The 18,944-nt window shown below is 41.0% G+C and overlaps 2 protein-coding genes across 2 annotated transcripts; both read right to left on the reverse strand.

The window, feature by feature from the left end:
* Positions 1 to 693: 693 nt before the first annotated feature.
* Positions 694 to 4,622, reverse strand: eif3i (eukaryotic translation initiation factor 3, subunit I). Its single transcript, XM_065469911.1, has 11 exons — positions 4,506 to 4,622; positions 4,029 to 4,121; positions 3,855 to 3,942; positions 3,510 to 3,575; positions 2,867 to 3,016; positions 2,472 to 2,599; positions 1,834 to 1,944; positions 1,634 to 1,723; positions 1,473 to 1,546; positions 1,273 to 1,365; positions 694 to 1,175 (listed from the first exon to the last, which is right to left on the reverse strand). Exons 1-11 carry the CDS (start codon positions 4,506 to 4,508, stop codon positions 1,094 to 1,096), a joined length of 978 nt encoding a protein of 325 aa, XP_065325983.1. The 5' UTR covers positions 4,509 to 4,622; the 3' UTR covers positions 694 to 1,093.
* A 1,353-nt stretch (positions 4,623 to 5,975) lies between these two features.
* txlna (taxilin alpha) lies at positions 5,976 to 16,039 on the reverse strand. Its single transcript, XM_065471256.1, has 11 exons — positions 15,945 to 16,039; positions 15,140 to 15,339; positions 13,303 to 13,560; positions 12,006 to 12,097; positions 11,507 to 11,677; positions 11,139 to 11,333; positions 10,918 to 11,037; positions 10,737 to 10,811; positions 10,558 to 10,650; positions 10,370 to 10,465; positions 5,976 to 9,235 (listed from the first exon to the last, which is right to left on the reverse strand). Exons 2-11 carry the CDS (start codon positions 15,327 to 15,329, stop codon positions 8,900 to 8,902), a joined length of 1,626 nt encoding a protein of 541 aa, XP_065327328.1. The 5' UTR covers positions 15,330 to 15,339; positions 15,945 to 16,039; the 3' UTR covers positions 5,976 to 8,899.
* Positions 16,040 to 18,944: the final 2,905 nt, after the last annotated feature.

Below are 18,944 nucleotides of genomic sequence, written 5' to 3' on the forward strand. Positions count from 1 at the left end.
AATGGCTACAAGTACATTAGTTCTGATGAAATTATTAGAGACATTTTCCTTACCACACCCAGACAGTCTTGGTGCCTGTGGAGATTAAGGGCTCAGAGTAGGGAGTTGTTTGGTGTCAGCCAGCTTCTTGCAGAACTTGAGGTGAGGTTTTCTATTGTATAATCACAGGACGGTCTGTGAACTATCAACTTTTTCTGGTCCAGCCCACTTAAGATCAAAGTTTGACATCCCCGTCCTACAGTATTGGTCAACTGCTTGTAACCACCTGAAGGTTTCGTGGATATTGTGCAGTAGTACAAAGATGAATTAAATCTCTCAAACTAAAAACTGCAACTTACTAATAAAAGTTCCCATTTTTCCTCATCCAATATGTGAATCAAGCATTAATGCAAAAACACTGAGTAAACTGTATTTCGATGTGTAAACGTTTTCTCATCACTGTTCTCGCTCTGCTCCTTGGATCAGGTGTCAGAGCTGCAAACCGTGTCTGACTTGGTAAAAACTGTTGAAGGTTTTATAAAGAGCGACCGATTCGTTAGCAGATCATTGAGCTTAGTACAGAGAATGGAAGAGGTATGTCCCACATGAGAGTATAAGAAACACAATCACCACTATAAAGTTGTATCACTCCACACTGTTTAGGCTTATTTTTACTATCAAGTGTTATCAAAATGAGAGATCACAAACTGGGACAACTTTTTAAGGTATTTTATAGCGATTTTTGGCAGAATGGCTTCACAACAGAAAAATGATTGATAAGTCAAATTCTTGTCAAATTAAAAACACTTCAGGAGAATGGGTTAAAGTCCAGTCACAAAATATGTAGAGATCCAGACGCCCCTGATGCCACAGGAGTGTCAAAAGTGATGTTAGATAAAAAGCTTTACAATAAACACCACACTCTCGTCGGCTCTATTCCTTTACTGTGAAGTAATCTGGGAGAAGTGTACAGCGTAGACCTTTGTTGTACCCTGACTCCAGATCAGTTCAGATTAAGGGGAGGAGACAAAGTGCCGACTGTCCGTTATTCCTCTTTCCTGACTGGACTGAGTCTGATGTTAGCTGAAGCTGTGGGGTCAGGCGGGCTGGCAGTTTACACCTCCAATTCAAAGTCAAAGTACTGTGGGTCAAAGTAATGAATCCTTACGTATCCGTCTTCTCCTCCACTGCTGTAACTGCACAAAACAACAACAGGAGGAGAAAAGTGTTAACAACTGCTTCAACCACGCTGTCTGTATATTTGAAGATGATGGTCAGGAAGACGTCTTTTACCTCTTGCCGTCAGGGTGGAATGCCACACAGTTGATTGGGCCGAAGTGACCTTTGACCCTGCCAAACTCCTCTTCATAGGCAGCATGGAAGAACCTGAGTATAGCAAAGAAGGTGGTTACCACCACAACACTATGTCAGGTTCCTGAAAGGACTAAAATCAAGCATTAAAAGGGGAATCCACATCTGTCACATTAGCTTACCTGGCCTCAAACTTCCCGATCCTGGTGGAGGTCGTAGTGACCTCCATGGCCTCCTGTCCACCTCCCATCACCACCTGAGTGACACAGCATGAGTAAATATTAAATGTCAGACTGATCCTCTGTGCAAAGGACATGCAGCACGTGTGAGGGGCTTCTCTTACATGGTCCATTATCGGGGAGATGGCAGCGGAGTTAACAGGTCTCTCTGTCTTAAATGTCTTGATGTGATCCAGAGAAGTTGAGTCCAACAACTACAAGAACAGGAGGAACATGACCAACACTCAGTAACAGCATCACAGACATCTCCATGTGACATTAAAGCGAACGTACATCAGTGACCTGGTTATGCTTAAAGACTTACCTTAGCAGTGTTGTCCTTGGAGGCAGAGATGAACATCGTCAGATCCACAGATGTCTGGATGTCGTTGATCTGCTTGGTGTGCTCCTTGGCCTTCTTCAGGATCTCTCCAGACTGTCCAAAACATGAAGCACGTTTCAACATGATGCTTTGAAGCGGGATTCATTTTTTTCTTGTTTCAAGCTCCGCATTTTTATTCATGCACTCAACAATTCAAAATAAGCCTAGTTCATTTCATGTTACAGTGGACCTCATCAGTTCATCCTGTCTGAAACAAGCCATTTTGGCTCCGCTCCCTTTAAGCCATTTCTGTCCTGATAAGCTGCCTCTTGCATGTCTGAGATAACCATACAAGGACGCCCTCTCTGACATCACACAGGGCCAGGGTAGGAAAAAAAGATGGTGTGAAACTGTTTGGAGCAGTCTGGCTTACAATGACTCCTTGTACATACTCTGGCGTCATATGAAATTCTGGTCATGTTTAATATGAGCAATCACCATGGTAACAGCATATACAGAAATCAAGGGAAAGGTGAAGAGGCCCCATTTTCGTAGCACTGTGAGCTGTGTGTAGTTAGCACTTTGCTTTCTATGCTGCCTGTTTAATACATTCCCACATGTTCCCAGTGTGTGACACAAACCTTGGCACTAAACTGGTTGATCTCTCCGTTCTCATGGCCGGCGATGACAAATTCTCCCAGAGGTCCCCACACAGCACTGGTGATCTTGTGGTCACTGCAAGGTACGGTCAGGTAGGGCTGGTTGTCCTCTGCAGAGAGAAGAGAGAGAGAAATTACAACTTTATACCACTGACATGAGCCATAATTTGCATGTACGACAATAATTCCACCGATACAGTAAAACTCTCTCTAAATACATATAAAACTGAGACAAAGATGAGTTACTTCACACTGGTCTATGGAGGAAAATGTGCCCAATGGTGGCTTCAAAGCACCTCTTCTGATGTGTGACTCTTTAGTCTCGTAGCCCTTTTTCTTTAAAGATCAACATGACTGCTAACACTGCGTATATGCACCTATCTGCTGTGGATCCCGCAGGTCAAAGAAGTTCAGGAAACACTGGTAACCCATCTGCTTGTCTGTGGAGAACATGATGATGTTGCCGCTGAAGTCGAAGCCGCACGTTCGGACAGCGGAGTTGGTGTTGAGGAGAGCCAGCTGTTTACCTGTGGACGACACACTGTGGGCTTTATGACACTGTAGGACAAACTACTTCCGGTTAGAGAGGTCTCATACCTGAGTGGTTCAGACGATGCTGCAAAAATGGCATTAAAGTGGATACATTAAGTTTTTCCTTATTCTCTTATACATATGCTTTTATTAAACTCAGACAAAATTTAAAATGACAAGTAATCCCCACAAAATCCTCAGTTTTTTCTACCCATGGCTCTATATGTCATTGAAAACAGAAATTTTTAATATGGCCATCTTAGGCTGTGAGCACAGAAGCCCCACCCACCCCTTGTTCAAATCCTTTGTTTACAAGAAGCAGCCAATCAGAATATAGTTACACTTAACATGAAAGGAGCTAAAACAGTCAGTCTGAGACAGAAGATCAACTGAGGGGGCAGAGCAAAGCCCAGTATACCACACATGAGGATTAGTTAGAAATCATGCAAAGCTATTGAAAGAAAAATAATTAACTTGTTTTCAACCTACCGGTCTCACAGTCCCACAACCGACAGCTGTTATCTGCTGATCCTGTTAGCACATTTTTAGTGTCCCCTGAGAGAAGACAAGTTAAGGATCCAAACATGCATATCCTCAGCACAGACACTATCACAGGATTACAAACTCATCCCAGAAAGCTTGCTCTGTTCATCTCGATGTCACATATCTAAGACCACCTCAGCTCGTGTTTTTACGATGAACAGAATTACTTTAGTTGAATTTCCTTACCTGGATGATTGAGCATACACAATCGATACATTACAATCTCAAACTACATCAGTTTGCTATAAAACAACATTTCCAGGCATTTTTTTTCCAGAAAAATAAGGATACAGTCACAGTCCACACACCACACAGCTCCTGTGTGTCCGTTGTAGGTACCGAGCCTCTCGCCATTGACCGAGTACCATACGTTAGCTACCTGTAGAGAGAGATGATCAACGAGTTAGCCAGCTGCAAACAAACTAACAAACAATGGATGAGTGAACTTGGCTGTTATGAACCCACCGTGTCTTTAGCTACAGAGAACAGCAAGTCTCCTTCTCTGTTATACTTGATCTGAGTGATGGACCTCTCGTGGCCCTGGAGCAGGATCGGTTTCTGTGAACAACACCAGCATTGACTTTAAATCAGCAGGTCGCCCTGTTTTCAAAGGGGAAACAATGCTCAGGGCTCTACGACGACGAAACAACTATTAACGTTGAAATGCTTGGCAAAACAGCGAACGAGAGAAAAGGGCAAAGAATAAAAAGGGAAAACAGCTTTCCACTTGTAGCAACCAACACAGGCCGGCGAAACCTCTTTTAGCTACACCCAGCGAACACTAGCTCAAATATAAGCTGTCGCTGGCTAATTTTCGAGCTAAGCTAACGGTAGCACCAGCAGTTACGCTAGCTAAGCGGGAGGCGATCCTGGTATCAACAAACCGCTTCATTCGAAAACAAATATTAGCATCAGGAACCATTTACCAAGAAGCACACTAACCATTTTTGTCAGCTAAGTGTCGGCAGCAAGTCCAGTATTGTCGCCGTTCCTCCCGTGGAAAGAGAAATGATGAACACTCGTGTTTCAGGCGCCGGAGCCGCGGCGGAAGAGGAAATGTTCTTCTTCTCTTGGCGGATGGGGAAATCGCATTCGAGCGCATTACCGCCACCTTCTGATCAGGAGAGTAGAGTAACGCTTAATAGTTAAAAATAACAGTTAAAAAGAAAATCCCCCAAAATCTCTAGTCTGTTTATCTTTCTTAAATCCAATTATTTCAACATATTTGTTGAGGCTCCAGTCTGATTAAATTAGTTTTCACCCATACTATAAACAGCGTATATAATGCTACAGATAGCAGTAATTTATAACAGTATATCATTTTAACTTATTTTCACATGTATAATTTTTCCTTTGCCTTTTCCTCAATTTTCATTTCATTTTGATCCATTTCCATGTTGAACATAAAAACACATAAAACCAGTATCATATATATATATATATATATATCTCACATTTCACTGCGTGTTATACCTGTACAACCATGCATGTGACAAATAAAGAATCTTGAATCTTGAATAATAATTCAATACCAAGTCCAATAATTTGTAGATGCAGGCGGGGGAAATGATCATTAGGTGAAAAATAATACATAAATAAATAAATGAATAAACCTATCAGAGACTTAGCAAAAAAGTGTAGGTGTGGTTAAATGAACAATTTGAATGAAAGCACAAACGCACTGGTCAGTTTAGTGCCTATAACGCGTGTCAAAAATAAGGCCCCGGGGCCAGAAACGGCCCAGTCTAGACTTCATTTCAGGAGAGCAAAGGAGAGCATGAATTTTGGACTTTTAACTACTTTTAAAAAAAATAAACTTTAGAGCTTTTCCTATTGATAAAGATGTCCCCTATTGCAAGTCATACTACATCAACATAATAAAGTAACCGATAAACAATTAAATGACAGAAAAGTTCTTTTTTTTGTAGTAGTAGTATCTACTATAGAAATTCTTAAAGTTTAAACCCAAAGAGTTTTGTTGACATTTCTCTATCATGCAGGAAAACCTGAGAGGTACTATTTAAATTGCACATCACTTCCTTATAATTAGATAACTCTGGGATTAAACATTTAATTCAACTTCTTTTCCCACTTATAGTATGGGGAGCTTTACTGGGCCGGCCCCTTAAAGCTCAAATTGGGCCATACGTGGTCAATGATGTAAAACGTCTTTGACATCCGTGATCTTAAAGGTCTGAAAGTCCAGGGACTTTTAACACTCTGAAAATTCGGCACAGTGTCGAAAAATGTCTGGAATTCCTGAACAGTTAATGTGGCATTTTTGGAAAACCACCTCGACTTAAAATCCACCGTGGTGCTGTAACTGAGGCAAAATTACACACATACTCAAAACACAAGCATCACTGACCAAATATTTATAGAAGCATCAGATAAAAGCTTGAGTCTAGAAGGTCAAAGCTAAGTCAGTTCTTTTATTTAACAAGAAACAAAATATACAGAGCCAGAGAAAAGTACTGCAAAAGACCAAAAAAACAACAAAAACAGAAACATCTTTGGTTCCTTCTCATGGTCAATGAACCTCCCAGTCCACTGTGGGACAGGAATGAATCTGTCCTACGGGACAATGGAAGAGATTAGGTTTGTCATTGCGATATCAGATGAAAATGAGTCGTCACTCTGTTCCCAGTGCTACATATTATGTAGTACACAAGAATGTCAGAAGACACGTGTTCAATGGTCCATTAAGAGGTGGTCTAACTTTTCCATCTGTATTCACATCGGCTCAGTCGGTGCATCTTTCAAGAGATTCACAACATTACACTCAACGTCGAAACAATCCGGTGTAGCTCAAGTGTGGGCCAAAAGGAAAAACAAATATATATGTGTGTGTGTTCCTCTGTGAGATGTCATGTGTGGTACTGCACATCCATGCAGGACAGTGGCTATAATAAAAATACATTCTCAGCTGAGTGCTTGTCAGATCAGACTGCCATAAAATAAAACCAAGACACGAGCGTTGCATAGAGGTCTTTGAACATTCAACTGGGAAAAACTGAAAGTACTTCTATCACACACACTCACCATACACACACACCAGACAACCATGGAGTTTAAAGAGGTCATTACTGCAGAGTGACAAACCCGAACAAAATTAGCAAAAAGCAACTGAAGTCATAAAACTAAAACTCTTTAGAAATGCTCTAAATTAATGGCGAGTATAGTGTGCTCTGCCAGATTTCCACATTTCAATGACAGAGATTCATCTTCCAACAATGCAGATGGACCAAAAGCTCAGGAATGCAAGATATCGGAATATTGACAAGTAAAATGATTGGTCGATCAGTGGCTGATATTTATCTGATGTCACATCAGTAATGTGCTGCCTTAATTTTCAAAAATAACATGCTTAAGTGCCATAAAATTGTCATTTTAAACATCAGTACGACGCTTTAATAAGTGGGACTCAAATTTCAGGACAGGCCTAAAAATGACTGATTTTCTGTTTTTATGAATTGAACCTGCTAAAAATATTGTGCCTGATGCTGCTGTTAAGACTTCACTTGAAAGAAACACATAATGTGGGCTTTAGGATAAACACTGACAATCAGCGTGCAAACTGAAGCAGACTAACTGGACAGACACACACACACACACACACAGCCTCTGACTCTTTACACCATAAAGCAGGTTGGCTTCATCTCACACAGCAGTGTTGCTGTTGTTGCCGGGCCGATTGGACAGGAGGTGTACGAAAACAGCACAACACAGAGGCGGTCGGTGGAATTACATGCACACTGGTAATGAGGTTAATACGGACATATATTTTGGGGTTGTCAGCTAATAAAATAATATTTATTAATTGTCAAAAAAACATGATGAGATCTGAAGATGCGACAAAAACCTCTGGGCCTGAAAAATGTAAACACACAGAGTGCCAGAAACTGCAATTTCTCCAGCGGCCACTAGAAGCCGATCCCCAAAGTCTTCAACTTTAATAAAAACGTTTCTAGCCCGGGACACCAAATCCCTTCATAACACCACCATGATAACCTGTTATCCATGTGAATCAATGCCTGCTCTGACCGACACAGGGAGCTGTAGTTAATTGCTGTTTGCTAGGTCAGCTAATTCAAGTCACTGAGCTGGACAGCTCCACCATGTCTGTGCTGCTGGGACCTTCTGGAAGATTTTATTAAATGAAATTAGTTTGTAATCTAGTTTGAAATTCTACTATTTTATTCTGTTGCAGGCATGTGTGCCTTTGCTTCGCACCCCTACAATTTATGAATGTATCTCGCTAACCAAGCTAATTAGCATTAGCTGTTAATTTAATATTTCCACCTGCTTGTACAAAGATGAAAGGTCACTTCTGACTTTGAAAATCCAACACAGTCGTGGCCAAAACACTAAATTTGAGGCTTTTAAATGTGACTTAGAAACCAAAGGGTGATGCCACTGTGGCCACCGTTTACATACAGTCTAAGGGCAATATTAAGGCTCTGGAGGTTATTTCAAATACGTTATTATAATCAATATGTTAAATATGGATAATGCTTTTAAAAGAGATGTTTCTGGAACTCTCATGGTGTGATTTAAAGCAGGAAATAAACTTACTGAGAGTACTGAGTACAGGAGTACATGTGTGAGTTCAGAAACAGAAAGGAAGAATATGGCAAACTTCAAAACAAGGGGAACAAACTCGAGAGTTAGAAATGAAGAGTCAGAATAATAAAAACTGGCTCTGGATCTTAGGAAATAGAATGAACAAAGTGATGTAGTTAATGTAAATTTATTCATATGAGCTTTATAGATACTTTTAATTTGCTAAAAATGCTTTGATAATTTGTATATACAAATTTAGATGTGTTAATATGACTACATGGCATAGTTTATGTTGTTATGGTGGTCCTTTATGTCATCCTGGGTTTCTGTTCATTGATCATTTTTACACATGTTGACATTAATATGCAGATAATAACTTGTAAATATGATCAGTTATTTCTGAAAGTATTGTAATAGTATTAACTTGCGTGGCTGATTAGTCGCTTCCTGTAGATGATCACACTCGATAGATGCTAATAAAAACCATGAAAACCAAATTATTGCAGAAAATTGCATTATACATTCACAGTAACTGTGTGATAGTGTGCATGTAATTACACCAGCAGACTGTTTTGCAGAAGATTCTGGGAGATTACAACTAAACCCTTCTGTCAAACGTTGATCTGGTATTCTGGCCTCGTACATAAAGGTGTGACTTTGCAGTTTGCTTCCATCCCAGTGTTTAACATGGGCTCCATCCAGCAGAGGAGTAGTGGCTTGCAGGCTGGTGGCTTATCTGTGGGTGGTTTGAAGAACGTGTGAGCAGTGCTGCTTCATTCCTGTGCCTGGACAGGCTGAGTGTTTGCCTCTTCCAGCAGGGTGTCTGTGTCCAGCTGTGGCTCACAGTGGCAGGAGTGGGAGCAAGAAGAGGTGGAGGCGGTGGTGGTGTCAGGGGCAGGGCAGGTGCCAGGCTCCAGCAGAGAGTCTGTAGGTGGTGGAGAGGGAGAGTCAGTCCCTGGGTTGGAGGTGGGGGCTCCCTCTGTGCCGCCGCTGAGGTTCTGGACCTTCTTGTTCAGCTCATTCCGTTCGACTTTGAGCGCCCGCCGGAGCTTCTCCAGCCGCTGGACTTTTCCCTGAAGTGCCTCAAACTCACGATCCCGAACAGCTTTCTGTGAACACACACACACACACACACACACACACACACACACACACACACACACACACACACACACACACACACACACACACACACACACACACACACACACACACACACACACACACACACACAAAATTACAGCAACTGTGCTGTCAGCTTTTTACCCATCTGTGCATTGAAAAACAGAAGATTCCAGTTTCAGCTGTAAGGAAGCTGAAACATCGTCATGTTGTCACAGAAAAGATTCCCATTAGTGAGGTTTTCGGCTTATTGTATCCATAACACGAGTAAGCATGGATCTGTTTAACACCCTAAGGGAGACCCAAAGGCGGTGACATCGTTAGGACTCTGGACTGAGCCACCTATGAAAGCTGTGATGTCGTAACTTTGCTGCAAAACAAGATTTGCAGGTTATTCTACTGTTCATGTGCAAAGTCACCAAACTTTTGGTTTGACTGGAGATTTGATGCATGCACTTCCTACACCTACACTTGCTTAAAAGATTTAATAGAATCACAAATGAAAATAAACACTGCAGCCATAATAAACTGTCTACGTAGTTTCCACTGTCTAGAACCGTGGCTTGAAATTTTAAGGTTAGGTCACAAATGTGATCGTCTGTGAAGCAAATGTGATGTCATCGCAGCCTGTAACCATTTATACTGCAGCTTCATGCCAATTTCACTGCAGTCTTATCATAAAGTATAAAAAAAAACAACACTAGAATACAAATAAAGGAGGTGAAACGACAACAAAGCTCAGCTCAGCTATTGTAGCATCACTTTTAGCACACGCCTCTGTTCACAAGGGTAAACAGGTTGAGCATAGAAGGGCCAATAATCCTCGTTCTGCTCTGCAGCTCAAAATAGTGGCACATACTCCACTATTTATGTGGCATCCTAAAATAAACTAGTTGCAGGTTAATTTGGGGATTGCCCTTCATCTTGCTAGACAGTTAGCAGCGACTGACCCTTCAAAATAAAAGCAAGGATGTTGTCCACTTGTATACTAGCTGCAGGTGGGGCTGTTCTCTAAGACAGCTGAAAAGATATACAGATTTTTAAATAGCTCCACTATTCAAACACTGGTTTACAGCTTGTGAACAGCAGACGTGGACACAATAAGCACAAACCAGCTTTACCTCCTCGGCCATCTCCAGCAAGGCCTTGTTGCTGCTCTCCCACCTGGAGCGATACATGGCCGTCTCCTTCTCGAGCTTTTTGATCTTTTTAGTCATCTGTAAGCACAAAGCGAACAAGACTGTCACCGCAGCCGATAACCACGGAGACGTTTCATTCTTACACCTTCACGTTAGTGGAGTCGCCTCACCTTCTCCATCTCCTGCTTGAAAGTGGTGAAGACCTCATTGCTCTTGGACAAGGTGGTCTGAAACTCTTCAAACTTCTCCGTGTACAGTGATAACTAGTGAGGGAAAACAATAACATTTAAATAATGTTGTTGAAGTCATTCCCGAGTTCAGCTGAAAATCTGAAAGGCTGATGGGAAACCTGCTGCTTGAGGTGAACTTCCTGCTGCTTCATGAGCTCACACATCCTCTGGGATTCTACTGCTTCTTTTAACAGCTGTGGAGGGAGAAAACAAAGCCGTTAGAGATTGATTGTTGCGTGTGTAAATTCAGTCTTGTGCTTGGACTGTGTGTATGTATTTTAAAAAGAAAAGGATAATTACAAAGTCTTTCTCTCTTTCGTGGCGGTCCTCAGACTCCTTGAGCAGCTCCTGGGCCTGGTGCAGTTTTGCATCCACCAGCTGCTGCTGCAGGTCTTTGTGCTTCACCACTTTCTCTATGTGCTGGTGGGATTACAAGGTCAGAGAGGCGTGAGTTTCAAATAATTGAGGACTCACTGGTGGCGCTTTAACCAAGCGGGTGAAGGAAAACACTGCCTACTCACTTCTTCGCGGAGTTTGTACTGTTCATACAGTTTCTTCAGCTTCTCGGCGAGCTCTGCGTTCTCCTGTCGAAGGCTGGCGTTCCTCTCGTCGTGCTGCTGCATCTGAGCCTGGATGTCGTTCAGCGTCACCTGGAAATGAGAAGTCACCTCCTTCCTTTTCTCCTCCTCCAGCCGGGTTCTTTGCATTCCTTCGTCCTGCGGAGACACGATGATGATAATGACGACGAGTGCTTTTTTTATGTGATCGTCAGCTTTACCCTCCAAACTGTTTTCGCTTCATCAGTAAAATAAGACTAAAGTTAAGGAGTCTCTGTGCATGTGCGTTGTGTATACATGTAACAGATGGAGGACAGGGTCTGTTTTTGTACCTTGAGTGTGCGGTTGTGTCTCTGCAGCTCCCTGCACAGACTCTCCAGCTTGCTGCGAGCCAGGATGGCCTTGCTGTGTTCGTTCCTCAGGTTGTCTTTCTCCTGGACCAGCTGGTTCTGCTTCTTCTGCAGCGCCCTCATCTGCTTCTGGGTGTTTCGGTGCTCTTCCAACTGTAAAACACACACACACACACACACACACACACACTCTTTCAGGTGTGACACCGCCAAACTAACATTTATATCTTTTTATGCAGGACGCTGCCTTGCTTTCCTATAAGACACGACAGGACAAACTTGCCTTACACACTTTCAAATGTAAGAATAGTGCACGCAAACAATATGATGCTTGGGTTGCTGTTTTTGTCCTTAGAGGCAGACTGGAAATTTTACAGCAGTTAAAATGTTGCTGTTAATATGTTTTGAAGTATTTGTTATTATGTTAACGATCACAAAGACGTTTACAGCCAAAGCTACAAACTTCAGAAGAACTACTCACCAGTTCAGCATACTTCTTACAGAGGCCTGCGAGCTTCTCCTCGGGGGTGCTCAGTGTGTTTAGAGTCTGCATGAGAAGTGTGATCTCCTTCCCTGCTCACAACAAAGGCAAATAAAAACATCAGGATGGAACCTCGCCCACCTCACACAAACGTTAGCAGCTTTTTAAATTACTACAAACTGATGGATTTTGGATGGACATTTTTAAGAGATAGGCCAATTTACAGAAGGCAGTGTAAGATACTTATTTGTAGAGGTAGCAGTAGTGAGGCGGGATGCACATGTGCATGAATGAAGAAGCAGCAGCAAATCCTGCATACGTTTGGTCTGCAGCACTGCTATTTTAAAAGAGTAGATGGGAAATAATAATGAATAAAAGGCCACAGATGTATTACAGGCAGCACTTTTACAGTGAGCCGAGCAGTTTGCAGTGTTTCATGGTTTTAGTCACATTTCAAAAAACTGCAGAGAGCACAAGCTCAGCAGTGAACACACACAGAGCCCTGTGCCACAAATCCACTTATTTTTCTAACTTTCCTTAGATATAAAATCTTTCACTTAACACACTGAAGCATCTTTAAAAATTAATCTTTTAATGTGACTCAGACAGACCTGACGCAAACGTGACAAACAAGAATGTCTGAATCTCACGTTATGTCGTTCAGGTGCCACTAAGTGTAACTCGAGATTCTGTTACTCGCAGCTGTCTGAGAGTCACATTATTTTATATTACCTTTAATAAACACCTGCAGACACAAATGCAGGAAAAACAAACAAGAGTCGTGCACAAGTTTACACAAACATTACATTACAAGACATTAACAATATGGTATCTAATGTTTTGTGTCCTCCTTCTAAACATATCACAGATGAGCTGCTATATACAAACTTCAGGTTTGTCGAGCAGACAACAGCAGCCCTTCTCTGGATGAATACTGCTGCACTCCATTAGCGCTCTCAGAGAACAGCTGCCTCAGCCTGTAACATCCAACACAGTCCTCACTGATTTCTGATCAAGGGCCCGTATTTCAGATCATGTTGAGTCTGCTTCTCTTTGACCTGAAATGCTATGCTGTTATTGAAAAGATACACAAAATCTACTCGTTTTATATCGCCTGATTTGCATTTCTGGACTTTGCTGGTGATTACCGAAACAAAATGGTTTTGTGTGCAGTCATAAATTTGCATTTTTAGTAGATTACTCACAATCTTTCCACTTGTGCAGTGCGCTCACACTAATTTCTCCCACTTATACCTATAAACCTGGCCAAAACACTGAACACACTTCCCCCTCTTACCTAGACCCTTCACTTTTTTCTTCTCCTGAGTTTTCTTCTGCTGCTTTCCCACACCGCTGTCACCACCGTTGACTTTGCTTTCCTCTGGCTTGTCATCTTCCCTCTCATTGGTCAGGCCATTGAGCTCTGGGCTGTGTGACTGGCCGTTAGCTAAGGCGCTGGCATCGTCTGAAATGCTTTCCCGACAGTAGGTGCTAAGGATGTCCTCCAGCTGCCGGCTCAGCTCCTCTGCCATGTCACACTGAGACAACGGAGCCTCTGCAATTACACAGAATGGAGGGAAAAAAATGACTCTAGCTGCTTTTCTTCTTCTAAAGTCAAATATGTTGCATTTTGGGTTTTCAGTTCATAATAATTAAATAAATAAATAAATAAGACAATGTAGAATTCAACAGTTACAGCGAGAGAAATATGAAGCTCACTCCCTACAAGACCGTGTTGGAAATGATACTCCTTTAAAAAAACCAAAAAAAAAACCACCCAGATTATCAGCTCAGCAACAGTTTAGAAGTTTTATTTACAATATCTTGAAAATAAATGAGAATCTTTAATTGATTTGTGATTTTGAGATGCTTTTAGGCACCGTCCTCAACCATGACGCACATCTGAAGGCCTGTGACTGGCGTTATCATCACCACAGATGATCACATGGTCAGCGTTTCTACTTCCTAACTGTCACTTTGGCCATGCTGGATCTCACTTAGCAACTTAAAGGCTTAAGAATACGAAAAATGAAACAACAACAGAGAGCAAACTATTCTAAGCAGTGTAGAGTCAAACATTAGTGGTGCCAGCATTATAATATGGAGCTGGAACCTGCTATTAGTAAATTCTGCTAACACTGCTTATGATGCTTGCATGGCACTGAAACTGATGCAGAAGCACTTCATAGCTGGAGTTTGACAACTGAGATGCAGAAAATGAAAGAGGCACTGAGCTTTTTGATTGTATACTTTATCATACTGCTGCTAAATGCTGAATGCTGTTTGTCTGCAGAGGGTCTATTGTAGGGTACTTTACAATATAAAGTACCTTGAGGAGACTGTTGTTTTTCGCAGCAGTATTTTAATTTATCAGTGAGGGGATAACTTTCTCTCAGTATAAAAAAATAATTATCCTAGCATCAATATAAGGACAATATAAGACTGCTGAAACTATCGGAATGGACATGAAGGAATGTACAAAGAAGTGGGAAAACTTCCCTGAAAAAGAATTGACCACAGCAACAAGCGAGGACCCAGGAGGCACTGCATGTGAAACACTGGGACAAGGCCCTATGTTAATTAACAAATAATGCATCAGCACCAGCATAAATGCACTTACATAGGTTACATCTTAGGCTCTACAAAGATTCCCCATAGAAGTCTAAAGCAGGCCGTAGAGTGCAACCCCCCCACAGCTTGTAGTGGGAAGGACACACTAACTAAAGCACTGGATCACATGTTGCTATTAGCAAGCTTCCTTGCTTCAAATCAGAATAAGAACCATCACGACCAACTGCCAGGCCAATTAGGTAGACAGCAGATGAGTAATTTGCAAAAAGAGAAAGATTTTAGTGCAGGAATTTCTAAACTATACCGGACAACTGAAAAAAATGTGTCCTCTTGCCTCCTCCTTTCACAGGGAATAAACAGGTACATGCACCCTTCGGGTAGGCAGGTTAATCAATGAAATAGAGAAAAAAGCTCTACTCCTACATCTTGGTTGCTTGGTAGACATATGCATGCACAACTGGGAAACAAGATGATAAACTTGAGTCACAAAGACTGATGATAGGAAGGTTTTAGCCTACTATATAATCTAGTCCAGCTGGGATTGACATGAATTCACAGTTTACCTCCCCCCGCCCCCTCCTCGCCCTGTGGAGGTGTATCCGTCTGTGGTGTCTGTGGTTCAGACTCTTTGGGGCTGTTGCTTTCCAAGCTGTCCTTTGCAGCTGCAGGTGACTCTGTCCCTGTTGCTGCTGCTGTGGGTGGAGCATTCTCAGCAGCCTGAGTGGTGGACTCTTCGGTATCTTGTTTTTTCATCTCTCGTTACCTGTTACAAGGAGAAAAAACCTGCCATGGTTAGCTCAGAGGGATGGAAATAATGGCAGCAAGTAGACTTATTTATTGAGCAACACTTAACCGTCAGCGCAAATGAGTCATAGAACATTAAACGTAATAAAGTTTCTCTTTCCTAGCCTAATAAAGCCTCGGCTGTATGGGGACACAAACAAAGTGGCAGCAGCTGAACCACTAATAAACCTATAGTTACTCCTGCTAGCTGTGCTCCTTCGCAGTGCAGTAACGTCTCCTGATGGACTTGTTTTTAAGTTTTTGTTTTAAAACAGGCTCCGCACGATTGGTTTGGTGAAACCTGAACTTTAGCCTGGAAATTCATATACATTTATATCCTCCAAACATTAAAGAGTAACTTTTTCTAGCTGTTTTCTTTTCTACCGTGCCCTGTCCCCATTAGCTTTCACTTTGCGTTAGCTAGCACAAGCCGCCAGAAGCAGCTAAACTAGCTTACACAACTGCCAGGTAGCCGCTGTGAGCTCGTATATATCGGGCACAAACTACTAAAACAAAAAGACACACTACACGGCTACTTGCTTATAAATGATACATGTTGTTTGTAGGTAATATACAACTGTTTACCTTTAGAGTCAAGGAGGAAATTGCTAATGTGTCTGTAGGTTTCCTTAACAGCGTGAGACAGAAAAAAAAAAACCTCACTTCCGGTAATAACTTTGGGGTCTTCTTCTTCTTTGAGGTTTATTGGCGCTTGGCAAACAACTGGTTGGTGCTTTACCGCCACACGCTGATCAGGAGGGTGAATTACAACGTTACAAAGCAGCCCCTCAGTCAAATTAACTAATACTGAAATTAATGCTTAAAAATGGCGTGATAAAACATTTACTGATAACTTTTTAATTGTATCTTTTTGAGCTTTTCAATAAATTGAGTTATTTCTTCCTATATTTCTTAAAGCATAGCATGTGTTCTATTGTTTTCTCCTATCCACTGTTGTAACTCTTGCCTGTTTTATGTTTCTCTATTTTAAACAGTGCACGTCAGGGGTGTCAAACATAAGGTGCAGGATTAGCCAGACAAAGACCCACTGGGTGCATTTGGAAAATGTGATGAAAGACATGAATTTTTGGTCTTATAAATATAAATTAATATGTTTCGCAGCTTTTCTTATTGATAAAGATCTTCCCCATGGCTATTCCAACTACAGCAAATTAGTTAAATAACAGGTAAACAATTACATAACAGAAAAGTTCGTTGTTGTTCTCACTATTGACTATAGAATTTTTTTTTTTTTTTTTTACAAATATTCTGTGAATTACCAGAAACTTTCTGGACCATCTGAGCTACAACTGATTTTGTAATTTTATACATTCACCTCTTATAATTTAAGCCCAAAGAGTCATACTGAAAGATTGGTTACAGTAGCATCTCTTTATTGCAGAAAAACTAAGTAGTAAACATTACACACTAAATAGTAGTTCAATTTGTGTACAGAAGGGGGATTTTCACTGGTTTGTCCCACTTAAGATGAAAATAAAATGAGTTTGACATTCCTGGTGTATGGTTTAGTTCAGCGTGTAAATGCCCTTTACAGATGTGCCAAAAAGCCATTTCAGATGTTTTTATGAGTTTTCTGTATGTAGTATCTTTGCTTATAACTTTAAATAGAGGTGTCAACATGATTCATGAAGGGGTTATATATAAAATAAAGAAATGAACTGTTTTAAAAGTATCTTTAAATTCATTATAACCAATCCAGCCTTTTTTGGTCCCAGTGTTTGCTACTCTCTTTGGAAAATACATTTTAATGTCAGTCAGATGCTTTACCAAACAAAGCCACTTTGCCAAAAACTAATTGCAGCTTCTACCTTGTGACAGGAATGTCCTCTCGGGCTCAAAATGACTTGATGTCATAAGCCAGCATATCATTGTAAACCAACTTTATTGAAAGTTGCGTAGGGATCAAACACCACTGTGCACTTTTTGGGAGTAACAGACAGACTGAACTTAGATCAAAATTCACCATATATTAATAGATTTGTTCAATCATTTTCCACCCATTTTTTATAATAAAACCCCAGCCGGTCACCAAAAAACTGGCTTCCCCTCCCTGAGCTTGGATCTGCTGAAGGTTTCTTCCTGTTAAAAGGGAGTTTTTACTTCCCACTGTCACCACGTTGTGTGACTGTTTGGGTTTTCTCTCACTTTGAGATTACTGTTGTTGTGATTTGTTGCTATATAAATACAACTGAATTAAATTATTTTTCTTTTTTCTTTAAAAAAAAAAACAACTCATTTAGAACAGTTTAAATATGGATTTATTTATTTATTTTACCACAAATCACTTTTTGGCACAACTGGTTCCATCCTGCTACATTTATTTATCTCACCTTGCTTTGAGTTCTGTATTGTCATCTTTTCCTCCTGCTGATTTTACAGCCTTTCCTTCAGTTTTTGCTCCTTGTTTCTGTCTCCCGCTGCAGCTAATTGCTTAATCAATTAAAATGCTTTTTGTTTCTCTGTTTGAAAACCTTGTCTGACATTTTTTTCCTTTTTATATCATAATGGACTGGTATACATAAATGACTGAAAGCCCCGTCATATTGCACCATTTCTCCTGTATGAAGCGATAATCCTCCAATGAGAAATTCTGGATTTTTTACTGACCACGCTCTGAATCATTTGTATAAATATAACTGCGGTAAAAATATGTTCATGCCTGTGCTGTGTGTTCAAATCCTTTTAATGCTAATGATGCGTTTGATCTGTTTCTGATCGGTTTCCATTTCTTTCTGTCACACTGCCCTACCAATCTTGTTCATTTTCATTCTCTTTTCTCCTTCCTCCATCAGCATGTGTGGTGTTGATACAGTAGCTTCTTCCTGAAATTCCTACTTCACGAGTTGTTGGGATCTACATGATTCCAAATATTTTTTTATTCAAATAAAAAGAAAGACAGACTGCATATATAAAAATAAATCCATATTTGGATTGTTAGTATGATCTTGTTAGCCACTTTTGTGTCCAAACCAAGTTCAACTGAATTTGAAGTTAGCTCGCTACTTTCCATCTAAAGATGTTGTACCATGCTCTGACTTTAGGATTTCTAAAAACCTAAAACATACAGCTCTGCTTTCACTTTAGATGAAAAACTAAACAGCTGCAATGTTTGAATGAAAGCTGGACTACCTGGTGGCTACTACAGAGCTCTAGTCCCACTGCCATGGTTAACAGAGCAATATAAACACAGCACATTTAATGGTTGAGAGTCCCTGATGGGCAGACAAATGCAACGGCAGGAAAAAGATGATGAAAATGGACCGAATGTTAATAAAGAACAGCCTCGGAGTGAGTCTTTCCTGAAGACTTCAAATATTTACTATTTGACAAACTGTCAACCCATGGGTTGTAGCATCTTAAGGCCTAAAAAAACCACCTAAAATAGGTGAAGAGTGTCTGAAAGTCATGTATACCTTACACAGGACCTGAGGGATCTATCTGCTGTTCACTGAAGCCTCATCAGAAATGGTCTGAGTGGAAGAATGGCTTCCAAAAAGCCAGTCTTAAGAAGGCTGAGATATGCCAAATTACACAAGAACTGGACTGTAAAGTCAGTGGCAGGTG

Source organism: Pelmatolapia mariae, linkage group LG22 (assembly GCF_036321145.2).
Source record: "Pelmatolapia mariae isolate MD_Pm_ZW linkage group LG22, Pm_UMD_F_2, whole genome shotgun sequence".
NCBI classification, from domain to species: Eukaryota; Metazoa; Chordata; class Actinopteri; order Cichliformes; family Cichlidae; genus Pelmatolapia; species Pelmatolapia mariae.